Source organism: Mirounga leonina, unplaced genomic scaffold (assembly GCF_011800145.1).
Source record: "Mirounga leonina isolate KUSES-001 unplaced genomic scaffold, KU_Mleo_1.0 Mir_201, whole genome shotgun sequence".
Lineage (NCBI taxonomy): Eukaryota > Metazoa > Chordata > Mammalia > Carnivora > Phocidae > Mirounga > Mirounga leonina.
The window spans coordinates 22,703,960-22,720,328 of NW_023270504.1; the positions used below are offsets into that span (position 1 = coordinate 22,703,960).

The following is a 16,369-nucleotide window of genomic DNA, read 5'->3' on the forward strand; positions in this document are numbered from 1 at the left end:
GTGGAAGGGCTACATTTACTGGCAAAAAAGACTCAATAAAATTTAGGGTTCCATGTCCCTAGCTTGATTAGAATCTTCCTATATATCCCCATTCCAGTGCTCAAGATCTCAATCCTTCCCAATTGGTGCCCTCACTTTAACAGAAGACATTTTGCAATGTTGAAAATCCAGAACTTCCCTGTCTTCAGTCCCTCACAATGCTGCTAACAGCAGTTTCATCTTTAGGGCAAATTCCCTGAAAAATGTCCAGCTATGTCTAGGAACTTTCTAGCTTGTCTCTGACAATTTTATCTGATAACAAAAACAAGCAGTTCAGACTCTCTCCAGCAGACGGAGCCATTAAACAAACGTGTTCTTAGGAAGACCTCATTAGAAAACTGCCGCATTTCTTGTGGTGTTCTGAGATATTGACAGCAGCTGTTAACATCAGTAACTGACTTACTGCAGTTTACTGATAAGAAAGGAAAAAGAAAAAAGGTGCAATTAGTAGACACCATACAAAAAACATAGGGAATGAAAGAAAACCCTGACCACAGCAGAGGCAAATTGATATGGAGGCGAGAGCATACAAGTAGGAGCTGACCTGTCTTCAGAGCTTAGTGACACCTTGTGGTCTCTGGTGATTCTCAGGAATCACAGGAGGGAAGTATGCGTGCAATTCCTAGGGAATGAGGGTGGGACGCATTGAAAGGAAATTTTAAGGTCCCTGCAGCCAAGCAAGCTGTCTACCGATGTCTCTGGAACAAAACCTGTACCTAGAAACTAAAAGCTGAGCTATATGAAGATTCACAATAAATCATCAGATCACTGTTCATCTCCACAATGCATTTGATTCCTTGTACAACCCAATCAAATAGTTAAATTAGCCTTAATTTTTTTTGGGGGGGGGGGAGCATAGAAACATATAAGCAAATCACTATTAACACATCTCATTTTTTCAGTTTCCATTAACCAGAGAATCATAGCACCCCACTCTAAATACAGAAGTGAACCATAAAACTGACACAGACTGTCTGATAAGAACGGTGGCAGCAGAACCACGACAGTAAATCTGAAATATACCATTTGGGGGAATAAGGAAGAAAAATCAGGGCACTACAAGATTAACATGAATACTAAAAATCGGATGCTTCTGTGGAAAAAAAAATTGACTACAGAGATATGAGTTAAAATTAATTTCATCAGGATGCTTAGAAGAGTTGAAATGAACAGGATCTCTGATGTAAATTGAACAAATGCAAAATAATCCCAAATTTGCTTTAAACAGCTCACTCTCTTTGGTCCCCTACTTGAATGCTAAAAAGTCTCCACTTAAACAGTAGGTACTACTTGTTGAACATAGTTCTAAGGTGCTTTAAAAATTTTTAATATATTTGAACCTCATCAAAAATCTGCTAGGTAGGGGCACATGTGTCGCTCTGTCGATTAAGTATCCAACTCTTGATTTCAGCTCAGGTCATAATCTCAGGGTGGTGAGATTGAGCCCCGTATTGGGCTCCACACTCAGAGCGGAGTCTGCTTAAGATACTCTCTCCCTCCCATCTATGAAAAACCCACAGTGAATATCATTCTCTCTTTTTTTTTTTCAAGATTTTATTTATTTATTTGACAGAAACAGAGACAGCGAGAGCAGGAACACAAGCAGGGGGAGTGGGAGAGGGAGAAGCAGGCCTCCCGCCGAGCAGGGAGCCTGATGTGGGACTCGATCCCAGGACCCCGGGATCATGACCTGAGCCGAAGGCAGTCGCTTAACCAACTGAGCCACCTAGGCGCCCCAGTGAATATCATTCTCAATGGGGAAAAACTGAGAGCATTTCCCCCTAAGGTCAGGAACATTGCAGGGATGTCCACTATCACCACTGCTATTCAACATAGTATTAGAATCCTAGCCACAGCAATCAGACAACAAAAAGAAATAAAAGACATCCAAATGGGCAAAGAAGAAGTCAAACTCTCACTCTTTGCAGATGATATGATATTTTATGTGGAAAACCTTAAAGACTCCACCCCAAAACTGCTAGAACTCATACAGGAATTCAGTAAAGCGGCAGGATATAAAATCAATGCACAGAAATCAGTGGCATTCCTATACACCAACAACAAGACAGAGGAAGGAGAAATTAAAGAGTCGACCCCATTTGCAACTGCACCCAAAACCATAAGATACCTAGGAATAAATCTAACCAAAGAGACAAAGGATCTGTACTCAGAAAACTATAAAATACTCACGAAAGAAATTGAGGAAGGTACAAAGAAGTGGAAAAAGCGTTCCATGCTCATGGATTGGAAGAACAAATATTGTGAAGATGTCAATGCTACCTAGAGCAATCTACACATTCAATGCAATCCCCATCAAAATACCATCCACTTTTTTCAAAGAAATGGAACAAATAATCCTAAAATTTATACGGAACCAGAAAAGACCCTGAATAACCAGAGGAATGTTGAAAAAGAAAAGCAGAGCTGGTGGCATCACAAATCTGGACTTCCAGCTCTATTACAAAGCTGTCATCATCAAGATAGTATGGTACTGGCACGAAAACAGACACATAGATCAATGGAACAGAATAGAGAGCCCAGAAATGGACCCTCAACTCTATGGTCAGCTAATCTTCGACAAAGCAGGAAAGAATGTCCAATGGGAAAAAGACCGTCTCTTCAACAAATGGTGTTGGGAAAATTGGACAGCCACATGCAGAAGAATGAAACTGGACCATTTCCTTACACCACACAAAAATAGACTCAAATGGTTGAAAGACGTAAATGTGAGACAGGAGTCCATCAAAATCCTAAAGGAGAACATAGGCAGCAACCTCTTTGCCCTCAGCCACAGCAACTTCCTCCTAGAAACATCACCAAAGGCAAGGGAAGCAAGGGCAAAAATGAACTATTGGGACTTCATCAAGATAAAAACTTTTGCACAGCAAAAGAAACAGTCAACAAAACCAAAAGACAACCGACAGAATGGAAGAAGATATTTGCAAACGACTTATCAGATAAAGGGCTAGTATCCAAAATCTATAAAGAACTTACCAACTCAACACTGACAGAACAAATGATCCAATCAAGAAATGGGCAGAAGACATGAACCGACATTTTTGCAAAGAAGACATCCAAAATGCCAACAGACACATGAAAAAGTGCTCAACATCGCTCGGCATCAGGGAAATCCAAATCAAAACCTCAATGAGATACCACCGCACACCAGTCAGAATGGCTAAAATTAGCAAGTCAGGAAACGACAGATGTTGGCGGGGATGCGGAGAAAGGGGAACCCTCCTACACTGTTGGTGGGAATGCAAGCTGGTGCAGCCACTCTGGAAAACAGTATGGAGGTTCCTCAAAAAGTTGAAAATAGAGCTACCATATGACCCAGCAACTGCACTACTGGGTATTTATCCCAAAGATACAAATGTGGGGATCCGAAGGGGTACGTGCACCCCACTGTTTATAGCAGCCATGTCCACAATAGCCAAACTATGGAAAGAACCAAGATGTCCATCAACAGATAAATGGATAAAGAAGAGGTGGTATGTCAACGTCTAGTGCGTTGGGGTCCCTGGGTAAGGGTCTACGAAATCACCAGGACACAGGGGATGCAGAGCAAAGGCAGCACTTGCAACTGCATACTGCCGTTTATTTCTCACATAGCTATATACTCGCAGAGATCAGATAAACATAACAATGTATCAAGCCAACATCTGTGAAGTGAAATATACACGAAATGCAATAAGAACAAAATACATCCTGTTTATGCTTGCAGAATAAAGAATTCTCTTAGCCATCCTTCCTTTGGAGACAACATGTTCTTTGTCTTTAGAAAGAACACTTCTGTTTAGAAAGATACACTTTAAGCTAGGCAAGAGCCACTTCCTGCTGATCCAGGCATTTAGGCCTTGCAACATGAGGTAAGGGGAAGAGAACATTTTCTCCTCCTGGCCTAGGCCTGCCTGGCCGACCTTAACCTCAGTGCAGTCCTCAAATGACCCTGGCCTGCAAGGGGTCTACAAGCCTACACCATCTCAATTCCCTCTTTTTTCTTTTGTTTTAATAAAAGTGCCCTCCAAAGGATGGCCATAGAATTCTGGGAAGGCTTTAGATAGCAAAAATGCAACAGCATAAAGCATAAGATAACAACCAACAATACAAGTCCCATTCCTCCAGCGGTGTGCCCCAAACTCTGAATCGGCAGAAGATGATACAGTAAGCAAGGCACACATAGCCAAAAATAAATTTTCAGGCGTACAAGCCTTCCCCGTTCGCTGCAGGATTTTTTGCCCCTCCCCACTAAGCTTTTTAATTTGCCCCCAAGTCGGCAAAGCAGTAGCAAATATCTGCCGATGGCGACGTCGTCCTCCCAAATTCAGATGTGCCATGGCCTGTAACGGAAGTTCATCTTGGCCTGGATTCCCCATCCGTCGCCTGGTGGGATACGGTGCCGTCCGAATTGGCCCTCGACCGGATCCATCGCGCGGGGAGCCAGGAACAGGTCCGTCCATCCTCTGTGGAGACATAAGCATAACCCTTCCCTCTATAAAGCAATAGCCCCGGTTGCCATTCTGCATCTGCGGTTGGTCTAAACCATATATGTTCATTTAATGGAGGGGGAGCGACCTCTCCCTCTATGAACTGTTTCTCTGCACGGGAGAGGATATCTCCCTGCGGAAGATTCAAGAAATTTAATGTGAACAGAGCTTGTTGCAAAATGGAACGTGCATTTGATTGAGTGAATGCCAAAATATGGTCCTTTTTCCTCCTTTTTAATTTTTTAATTTGCAACTTTAAAGTATTATGTGCACGTTCTACAATAGCTTGCCCTTGAGGATTATACTCAATGCCTGTTTTATGCATGATACCATATTGTTCACAGAAAGTTTGAAATTTTTTACTGCTATATGCAGGTCCATTATCTGTTTTAATAATAGATGGTAAACCCATCACAGCAAAAGTTTCTAAGAGATGGGTGATAACATGTTGTGCAGTTTCACCACTTTGTGCTGTGGCCCAAATGAATTAGGAATATGTATCTATTACCACATGTACATACATACAAAGTTCAGAAAACCACATCTGCCATTGCAGATATTCAGGCTCCTTTAAAAGAGCCCGACAGAGGACCCTCCAGTCCTCAGGAGAAAAATTGTTATAATGTCGAGCCAGACCATTAACTAGCTTCTTAACATAATGTGATTGAGGTCCATATAAAGACACTGCCTTTTTCAAGCGACCAATATCTTCTATACCTATTCCTTCATAATATGGTGCTTGTGCCATTCCCTGGACCGGGGGAGGCCTAATAACAGGAAAAGCAAAGACAGAATTAGCTGCGCCAGCCTCATCATCGCTATCCTCTAGCGCATCAAGCTCAGCTAAAGCAGCAGAAAGGAAAGGATTTTTAGAAGAAAGAGCTGGTACAGACGGCAAAGGCGGAGCAGAGGGCTTCCTAGAGGGTTTCTTAGACTCTTTCGTCATAGCCATAACCTGCTGGAAAACCTTCCACACACGCTCCACCTCGAGATCCGACTTTACTTTCGGTTTTGGTTCTTCATTACCACACTCGCTAGGCTCACGGGATGGAGTAAGCTTAAAGGTATCTTTCTCTACCGCCCTTTTCTCATCCGTATCTAAAGGGAGGTCTTGTATAGAAGGAGCCATCTCCTTATGGAAGTCTTCGACCGTGCGGTCGTCCTCCATTGCTTTAAGCACTGTAAAAATAATCGACCAAATGGACCAAAACCGCACGGGAATTTTTTCTCCCTGTCTCATTGCCTTCTCGACATTATGTCGAACTCGCCGCCAATTATCCATGTCTAAAGTTCCCTCCTCTGGAAACCAAGGATTCCATTCTCAAACCACCTTCAAGCACAGCTCAATATCATTAGAAGCGACAGTAATACCATAGACAGCAAGAGAATGCTTCAGCATTCGAACATAAGGAGTAGAAGTTTCTTGTCCCATCACCCTGTACTTAATTAAGTTACTCACCCTTCCTGTACGTCCTTCAGGGTCCCTGTTCGGGCGCCAATTGTCAACGTCTAGTGCGTTGGGGTCCCTGGGTAAGGGTCTACGAAATCACCAGGACACAGGGGATGCAGAGCAAAGGCAGCACTTGCAACTGCATACTGCCGTTTATTTCTCACATAGCTATATACTTGCAGAGATCAGATAAACATAACAATGTATCAAGCCAACATCTGTGAAGTGAAATATACACGAAATGCAATAAGAACAAAATACATCCTGTTTATGCTTGCAGAATAAAGAATTCTCTTAGCCATCCTTCCTTTGGAGACAACATGTTCTTTGTCTTTAGAAAGAACACTTCTGTTTAGAAAGATACACTTTAAGCTAGGCAAGAGCCACTTCCTGCTGATCCAGGCATTTAGGCCTTGCGACATGAGGTAAGGGGAAGAGAACATTTTCTCCTCCTGGCCTAGGCCTGCCTGGCCGACCTTAACCTCAGTGCAGTCCTCAAATGACCCTGGCCTGCAAGGGGTCTACAAGCCTACACCATCTCAGTGGTATATATATATACAATGGAATACTATGCAGCCATCAAAAGGAATGAAATCTTGCCATTTGCAATGACGTGGATGGAACATATTACACTGAGCGAGATAAGTCAACCAGAGAAAGACATGTATCATATGACCTCACTGATATGAGGAATTCTTAATCTCAGGAAACAAACTGAGGGTTGCTGGGGTGGTGGGGGATGGGAGGGATGGGGTGGCTGGGTGATAGACATTGGGGAAGGTATGTGCTATGGTGAGTGCTGTGAATTGTGTAAGACTGTTGAATCATAGACCTGTACCTCTGAAACAAATAATACATTATATGCTAAAAAAAAAAAAAAAAAGAAGAAGATAGTAGGAAGGGAAAAATGAAGGGGGGGGGAAATTGGAGGGGGAGATGAACCAAGAGAGACTATGGACTCTGAGAAACAAACTGAGGGCTCTAGAGGGGAAGTGGGTATGGGAATGGATTAGCCTAGTGATGGGTATTAAAGAGGGCACGTGTTGGGGTGCCTGGGTGGCTCAGATGGTTAAGCATCTGCCTTCAGTTCAGGTCATGATCTCAGGGTCCTGGGATTGAGTCCCGCATCGGGCTCCTTGCTCAGCGGGGAGTCTGCTTCTCCCCCTCCCTCTGCTTCTCCCCCTATGCTCTCTCTCTCTCTGTATCTCTGTTTCTCAAATGAATAAATAAAAAAATCTATACAAAAATAAAAAAATAAAGAGGGCACGTATTGAATGGAGCACTGGGTGCTATACACAAACAATGAATCATGGAACACTACATCAAAAACTAGTGATGTAATATATGGTGATTAACATAACATAATTAAATAAAATATAAAATAAATAAAAATAAAACAAAAAACAACAACAAAAAAAGATACTCTCTCCCTCTCCCCCTACCCCCCACTCTCTTACTCTCAAATAAACAAATCTTAAAAAAAAAAAAAAAAAAAAAAGCTAGGTAGACACAGTTATGATTCTCATTTTAAAGATGGAGAAATATCATTCTGGAGAATCTGAGTAAATTTTACAAAATCTCACCTCTAGTAAGTGGAAGAGTGGAAATTTAATCTCAGGTAATCTGATTTCAGAGTCCATGCTTAACTATTCAGTTATATTGCACCTAGGGCCAGATAGGAAAGTTAGCTGAGTAAAGTTGAGAGCTATGGGGACTGTGGTGAACTTGAGTGGACCTTCAAAATTAGTATTGGTATTTTCTATTTAAACGTCCTGTGTGGCAAAAATCCTCTAATCGTAAACCAAATACCCTGGCTGTCCATGATATGAAGTCTGCCTTGGACCAGCATTATATAAACTTGATCATAAACATCACACATATGTCTTAGCCCAGAAATATTAACAATATCAATCATTAATTCTCTTAGTCCTGAAGGAACCACCTGTGTTTTGGTGACAGTGTGTCAACCAAATAAAAGTTTGCCCGTGATCTAACATACCTCAATACAGAAAAGTTCATGTAAGAGACACACTTTTGAGTATTAGAAAAATTAATTTCACAACCCCTAAGGAATTGTTATGTTCCATAATTTTAATAGTGAGAACCATATAAATAACACGCTTTCCTCTCACTTCTAGCTACTGGAAATCTCAGTTAGTTCTGGCTATCAGAAAGCTCAGAGTTAGATTCAGTATTAAATAATCACAAGTTTAACCCAGTTTTATGGCAATATATTAAGTTGCCTCCCTTTCTTTGATCCCGTTAATAAATGAATATTTCTTTAAGTGTATATATTTTTATAAATCAACTCTAAAATAAATTTTGGTTGAAATAAATATATTTTTTGTTTGTTTTATTTATCGTGTTCGAGGCAACTCCAGGATATTTCTTCTCTTAGTAGATGTCTGGATTTGGATTCATACCAAAATATCTTCCAGAATAATTTGAGAGTAGGTTACTGAATACCAAGAGCCTTATTTTACCTGCATGGCTTCCTGTCCCTTGAGGAACTACATATTCTGCCTCTCCCATACCACTTAGCCCAATGCTATGAACAGAGTAGGCATTTGAATGAATGAATTAATAAATGAGTGAATGAAGTCAACATCTTCATTGTCAAAGGGCTTGGAAACACCAGTTAAGTCTCTAACTCTTCTTTCTTTGGGGTCTAGGTGGCAATTCTATGAGTTCAAAGGATTCAGTTTTATCTCAAGTTTCTATCAGAAGAGTCCTAGGAGTTCACATGAATAATGGGCCTAGCAATCGATTACCAATTTATTGCCTCTTCACCCCAGATCTATCATTCACTACCTGTTCTGTTATCATGGAGGTGGACTGTAAATTTTCCTGCCACTCCAGCTGGTGCAGAGTTAAGTTTTGTCCGTTGAGGGCACCGGAAGAACTCTGTAAGAGGAAAGAGTTTCTCTTCCTGGTTCCAATGTACTTTGTTCACCAGGCTGTTGCACAGTTGGGTTCTCTTCAGTACCCAAAGGCCAGCTGCATGAAGCACCTGCCCCTGGGAAACTTGTGATGATACCATTTCAGGTGCCTTCATAATTGAGTGGTACCAGCAGGGCAAATCTGATGGTGGGCTTCCCCTCCTATGTGCTCTGGTGGCCCTGGAGTGAACTCCTGGTTGTAGCACTTTCCTGTGGACACTTTCCCCAGCACTCCAGAGGGCAGATTTGCAGATTCCTGCTGACTTGGCACCTTACCTAGTGTTTCAGCACCTTACCTGGTGTTTCAGCACTAGGTGCTGAGCCATGCTGGTGTCCTCTGCTGAGGTCAGGATTTCAATCTGCAGTGTGGCATTGGAGCGGGGGGCTCTTCCTCCAGGGTTCTCTCCCAGTTCAAGCACTAATGGGTGGCTGCTTCCTGTGTCTAATATTGTATTCTTTAGAGTTTTCTTTACCTCCTTTTAACCAACACCCTAAAACTTTAATCCTCTATTAATATTTTTATATTCAAATTTCTCAATTCAAGGTCTTGTGGGTTCCAGTCCCTTGCTTAGACCCTGCCTGATATAAGAATGTAGTTAATTCAGTTGAAATTTTACTTGATCCATTTTTTTCACTTCTAGCACCTCTAGAATTTCCCTCTGATTCAGTGGTATTCAAACTTTTTAAGTAATGGGATCCTGTTTAGAGACAAAAATCCCACGTGGAATACCAATAGGTATAACACATAAAAAACAGAAGTGCTTTGATTTAAATGGATATAGATTGCAAGATGTTCCAGGTGTGGCTTCTCCTCCTCCTTGCTCTCTGCTCGTGGTGGTCTTGAAACACCTTTGGAACACAGAAGAGTCTCAGGACACAGTGTCTTAGTCAGGGAGGGCTGCTGTTAACGAAATACCACTGTCTGAGTGAAATTCATTTCTCACAGTTCTGGAGGCTGGAAGAAGTCCAGGTCAGGGTGCCAGCATTGGCGAGTGAGGAGCTTTTCCAGGCTGTGGACTTCTAGCTGTAGCCTCACATGGTAGAAAGGGCCAGGAGCTGTGTGGGGTCCTTTTTACAAGGCACTAATTCCATTCATGAGGGCCCCACCCTCAAGAACTCATCATCTCCCAAAAGTCCCACTTGCTGATACCATTACATTGGTTGCTAGGATTTCAACATGCAAATTTTGGGGACTGCAAACATTCAGATCATAGCACACAACTTGAGAAACAACTCTGCATTTTATACTTTATGTATAATAAAATAAAGACCCTTCCTCTAAATTTTATAAAACATAATGGCATATTGATTATAAGCAGTTCCTCTTTTATTCAAGAAATAAAATAATGTCCTTTTAGACTGATCCAATTATCTAATCCTGGAGCAATAAGATAGAGTAGCAAGAACTTAAGGATCTATTAAGCCAGAGAGTTGGCTCAAAATGAGAGGAAATGATAGGATGGGATGGAATGTTTGAAGGGATGGATTTCTAATTTCAGTAGTTGAATATTGAAAATTACATAAACATTGACAAACATAAACTTGTAATTCACTTCTCGCATGGAAGACAGAAACTTCCAGTTTCTCTGGAAAGTGCCTGTTCTTATGGGGGCAAAAAGGGAAACGCTGAGAGAGACAGCTTCTCCTTTCATAGAGGACCATTCAGTCAATAGTAGAGTCCTCAGTCTGAAAAGCCCTCACCTCAAATCTGCACATGAACTTAATATTATCCACCCTTTAATTCAGAGAATGACTGAATGTGAGCTTCACCGCAGAGGTCTCATCCTATAGCATTAGCAGCTGAGGACAGCACCCTGCAGAGCCCATCAATATTCTGAAATAAAGTGGAACAAAACTATTTATCTTTACAATGACTTGCTTTCCTGACATCAGCATAAAATAAACCTGGTTTGCCAAAACAGTATGGAGAGGACTAGGATGTAGTGATCATACAATACAGATTTTGGTGTTCTGGAAGAATTTCATGGAAGGAGAAAAGTATAAAATAAATAATATCATAAAAAATAAGATAGCATTCTCCTGAGCTTTCCGTGTAATTGATACATTCTGGAAACAAGATATAACCAGGTTTCATGTTTGCAATCCTCCACAAAAACAAAAAACAAACAGAAAACACTTCTCCGCAGCTCCTATTATAAAGAGAATTATTATAAAAAGGTCCATGTATTGTCATTCTTAGGCTCTTAGACTATGCATTGATCATTTGAGAGGGGTATCAAATTGGAAAGAGAATGACACAATATTCTGAGTACAAGTAAAACTAAAGCCAGTGAGTTTTGATTATTGAACACAGAAGCTCAAATTGCCAGATGAGTTATGAGTTGAGAATGTGATAATACAGAATTGACAGCTCAAACTTCTACAAAGGTCAGGAGGTCATGTGACTGTAGAAAGTTAAGTGAGGACTGATTTAGTGGTAAACCAAAGAGCATGTACCCCACCACATACCCCATGTCGGTGTTTGCACATAGAATTTACTCTGGCTGAGCCTCCATTCAGAGATTACAATGGAGTTGGTCACAAGTGGGACCCAGGCATGTGTGTTTTAAAATCAAAGCGTTTCTAATGTATTCAAGTTTGAGAATCCCTGTTATCTTCCATTCTTGCCCTCAGCTCCCACAGAGATTGTTGCTAAAAGCGATTACAGGCCATATGATGATATATTCCATTATTTCGGGAAACCTAGCTTTTTGTGTAACAGCTCTTGACTTTCAAATGTAATCTAATGTGGCAAATGTGTTTTTGAAACATTGTTTATGCAAACAAAGGAAATATGAAGACAAATCCCATCCCTAGGTCACCAGGTTGTAACTTTGTTTTTTTGTTTTGTTTTGTTTTTTTCTTGTTTTTTTTAAAGATTTTTTTTATGTTATGTTAATCACCATACACCATACATTACATCATTAGTTTTTGATGTAGTGTTCCATGATTCATTGTTTGCGTGTAACACCCAGTGCTCCATGCAGTACATGCCCTCTTTAATACCCATCACCAGGCTAACCCATCCCTCCACCCTCTCCCCTCTAGAACTCTCATTATTTATTCGTTTGAGAGAGAGAATGAGATAGAGAGAGCATGAGAGAGGGGAGGGTCAGAGGGAGAAGCAGACTCCCCGCTGAGCAGGGAGCCTGATGCGAGACTCGATCTCGGGACTCCAGGATCATGACCTGAGCCGAAGGCAGTTGCCTAACCAACTGAGCCACCCAGGCACCCAGGTTGTAACTTTTGAATCGGAGACTTTTTTCCCCAAGGAAATATAAAATATTCAACAGGGAATGTGGGTTTTGAAGAGAAATGCAATAGAAAAAAACATGAGTTTGGGAATCGGACAACCTATGTTTAGCTGTGTCATACCGAGTAGCTTTCTCTTTTGATTCCTGATCTATAAAATGCGTATCATAAAATATGTTCTACTTATAAAACACAGAAGTTTCGTAAGGATCAACTATGCATGGGAAAACAATTTATATTTTTCTGAAACTTTGACAAATTTTTTTAGGTTTTGGGTTACATGCCACACTTTGACCTCAAATTTTCTTCCTTTTTGGAAAAGAGGAAGATGGAAGAAATAAAACAAAACTCACAAAAGGAAAAAAAAAAGAAAAGAAAAGAAAAAAAATGCAGATGTAAGAATCTTCTCACTGTCCTGGAAACCCTATCATCATCTGGACCATCTTACCCCTCTCGTATTATTTACCACTTCTCAATGTAAACCTACACTGCAGCTGGACCTCTCACTTTTCTGTTAATTAAGAAAGACATAGCCATAGTTTTCTAAAAATTATTCCAAAAGGGGCTGTGGTATTTGCCTAGGTCTGGATTAGAAGAGCAATTATTCCAGAGAAGGTGAGACATTGTGATCCATGGCCAAGCATCTGCTTCCCTCAGGAAAAAAATAGAAATGGGGTAGCAAAGGAAAACTGAAACAGTAAATGAAGGCCCCACTGGAGCAGTATCTTAACCCTAGCCTGTCCCTCCAAGATGCAAATCAGTGCCTGAATTTGGGGACACTAAGATATTGGTGAAAACAGCTTCTGGGAAAGGAAAAGACATTCATCTGCTACAGCATTAGCCCAGAGTCAAGGTATGAAGAAGCTCAGTGTGATGGAAATAGCAAGAAGGACAAAAATGCTGGTTATTTTCTCATGAAGGACCCATATGTCTGTATCTTCTTTGCCATCAGTGTATGTTTGGTAGAATGATGCCAGCTGACACAAACTCCCTTATGTGGACAACACCTCCCGCTCTCACAATGATTCAGAATTCTTATGCCCCATTCTTGCATCTCCAATCACAAAAACAGAAGCTTAGATCCTGGATTACCCCGAGGTCAACGCTATCAAGTAAGGAGTGCACAGTACCTGTACTAAAGAGGTAGCATCTACTTCCAGTGTACTTTTTTTTTTTTAAGATTTTATTTATTTGACAGAGAGAGATACAGCGAGAGAGGGAACACAAGCAGGGGGAGTGGGAGAGGGAGAAGCAGGCTTCCCGCAGAGCGGGGAGCCCGATGCGGGGCTCGAACCCAGGACCCTGGGATCATGACCTGAGCCGAAGGCAGATGCTTAACAACTGAGCCACCCAGGCGCCCCCTTCCAGTGTACTTTTTAATGAGAAAATAAACACGTTAAAAATAAAAATTAGGGGTACCTGGATGGCTCATTCAGTCTTGATTTTGGCTCAGGTCATGATCTCAGCATCCTGAGATCAAGCCCCTTGTCGGGCTTGTGCTCAGGGTGGAGTCTGCTTGGAATTTTCTCCCTCTCCTACTGCCCCTCCCCCTGCTTGCACACACATGAGCTCTCTCTCTCCCCCCTAAAATTAATTAATCAAATAGCTAATTAATTTTTTTAAATAAATAAATAAAAATTAAATTAGTTTTGTCTGTTTTCAAATATATCAATCAAGCAATCTAGTGGCAGTGAATTAGCAAATAGCCCTCCACACATCAAATGTCTTAATGCTAAGTTAAAAAAAAGTAAAATAATTAATGTTCATAAAAATAAATTTGAGGCTAAAAGAAAAAATAAATTATTTTACATTATATGAGGTTTGAAATGCAGTGCAATAGATCTTACCTTTACAAAATTGGACGTGAGACATTTTTTTTTTTACTTTTTTTAAAGATTTTATTTATTTATTTGACAGAGAGAGAGATAGCGAGAGAAGGAACACAAGCAGGGGGAGGGGGAGAGGGAGAAGCAGGCCTCCCGCGGAGCAGGGAGCCCGATGTGGGGCTCAATCCCAGGACTCTGGGATCATGACCTGAGCCAAAGGCAGACGCTTAACAACTGAGCCACGTGGGCGCCCCAACATTTATTTATATATGTTGATTCTTAAATCTAAAAGTTAAGTTAGAAAAATTTCGTATGTACAAATAATTAATTTTACATTAATAAGTAAAAATATAATTTTCGTTATAGACACAAAATTACAAATGTTCTATCAAAATGGAGATGTTATATTTGTTATACTGCAAAGTGGTTGACTTTTGTCAGTGAGGATTAAACTTTCATCATACGCTATTGCTTTGAAAGAATCCACAACACCCACAAATACAAATGTAATAATACAATATTTGCTCTTCTTAGCAGTTGGCTAAATTTATTTATAGAGAGCAACCCAACTTGTACAAATAACTAAACTGAATTGAATTGTTGTGAGTGGAGGTAAGCTCTGGCCTGGGACCCAGGTTTCACACGGAAGAAGGAAGCCACATTGCCTAATAAAACAGGTAGAATGGGGAGAAATAGACCAAAGAATAAGTCTTTGCAACATATTAGGGAAAGTGTATAAAGAATTTTCTTTTAAGAATGAAGCAAAGTTTTTGAAAAAAGAACTAATTATAAAATAATGTGAATAATATGATACTCCTATATAAAAATTTTATCCCTACTTCATATATATTCTTACTCCATACACTATTTGTTTGCACAGTTGACCCTTGGACAATAGCGGGGTAAAGGGTACTGACCCACCGCACAGTCAAAAATCCAGTTTACTTTTGACTCACCCCAAACTCAACTACTACTAGCCAGCTGTTGACCAGAAGCCTTACTGATAAACAGTCGATTAACACATACTTTGTATATGTATTATATACTGTGTTCTCACAATTAAGCAAGCTAGAGAAAAGAAAATGTTATTAAGAAAATCATAAGAGAGGGGCACCTGGGTGGCTCAGTCGTTGAACGTCTGCCTTCGGCACAGGTCATGATCCCAGGGTCCTGGGATCGAGCCCCAAGTCGGGCTCCCTGCTCTGCGGGAAGCCTGCTTCTCCCTCTCCCACTCCCCCTGCTTGTGTTCCCTCTCTCATTGTCTCTCTCTGTCAAATAAATAAAACTTTAAAAAAACAAAAAAACGGGGCGCCTGGGTGGCTCAGTCGTTAAGCGCCTGCCTTCCGCTCAGGTCATGATCCCAGGGTCCTGGGATCGAGCCCCTCATTGGGTTCCTTGCTCGGCAGGGAAGCCTGCTTCTCCCTCTCCTACTCCGCCTGCTTGTGTTCCCTCTCTCGCTGTGTCTCTCTCTGTCAAATGAATGGATAAAATCTTTAAAAAAAAAAAAAGAAAAGAAAATCATAAGAGAAAGAAAACACATTTACAGTATTGTACTGTATTATTTATCAAAAAAATTCCACATATAAGTGAACCAATGCAGTTGCAACATGTTTTTCAAAAATCAACTATGCTTTCTATTGACTCATACATACTGACAATTTCAAACCTTTAGCTTTAATTATATCTCTTCCCTAAAATCTGGAATTTTGTATACCAACGCCTACTAGACAACTTTACCTAGACATTCAGAGGAACTTTAATATCAATGTGCCCCAAAATGTACTAGTTCTATTATTCAACTAAATATGTTCCTTCTGTATTTCTGATCTTAGCTGCAGCAAGAAGAAACTGCTAGCACCAACGGAAAACACTTTTGACTCCGTGAATACACTGCAATCTAAATATTTACGATGTTCTTATTCCACCCCTATCCCAGACTGACTTCCCCATTTCCAATGCTTTTGAGCATAAATAGCTCCCTACTCAAGATCTGACTAGGGTGAATCTAACTGGGTATAGCCCACATGCTCCTCAGCATCCTCAGTTCCGGGAGAAGCTGGGAAAGTGAAAAGCTTTTTAGCTTCTACAGTGGAGAAGGTTTTGCCTGCCATGGGGACTCATGTGGCAAAGAACAGCTTCAGCAAAGGAAAGTGCTGTACATCCGAAAATAATGACAAAGAAATATCCACTGCCCCATATCCTTCTGGTTACCCAAGTCAAATGCCTGGAAGTTATCTTACATGTATCTGTCTCCTAGCATGAATATTTGATGGGATGTGTCTTACTGGGAACAAAGTGGAGTACAGGGCCTTAGTATGACATTAAAGAGATAAACAGAAAGAGAAATTTAAAAATAAAGGCACGTAGGGATGACTG

At 40.8% G+C, this 16,369-nt stretch overlaps 1 protein-coding gene across 2 annotated transcripts in view; it reads right to left on the reverse strand.

Moving 5' to 3' along the window:
• Positions 1-3,950: 3,950 nt before the first annotated feature.
• LOC118025685 overlaps positions 3,951-16,369 on the reverse strand; it is a 43,687-nt gene continuing 31,268 nt past the window's right edge. The window contains exons 3-4 of one of the 2 annotated variants that reach the window (XM_035028256.1): positions 7,560-7,641; positions 3,951-6,151 (exon numbers count right to left, since the gene is read on the reverse strand). In XM_035028256.1, the coding sequence (XP_034884147.1) occupies positions 5,014-5,808 (795 nt within the window). In that variant the 5' untranslated portion in view covers positions 5,809-6,151; positions 7,560-7,641 and the 3' untranslated portion in view covers positions 3,951-5,013. Of the gene's footprint in view, positions 6,152-7,559; positions 11,812-16,369 lie in introns of those variants that run through there. The other variant, XM_035028257.1, reaches the window with a different exon arrangement.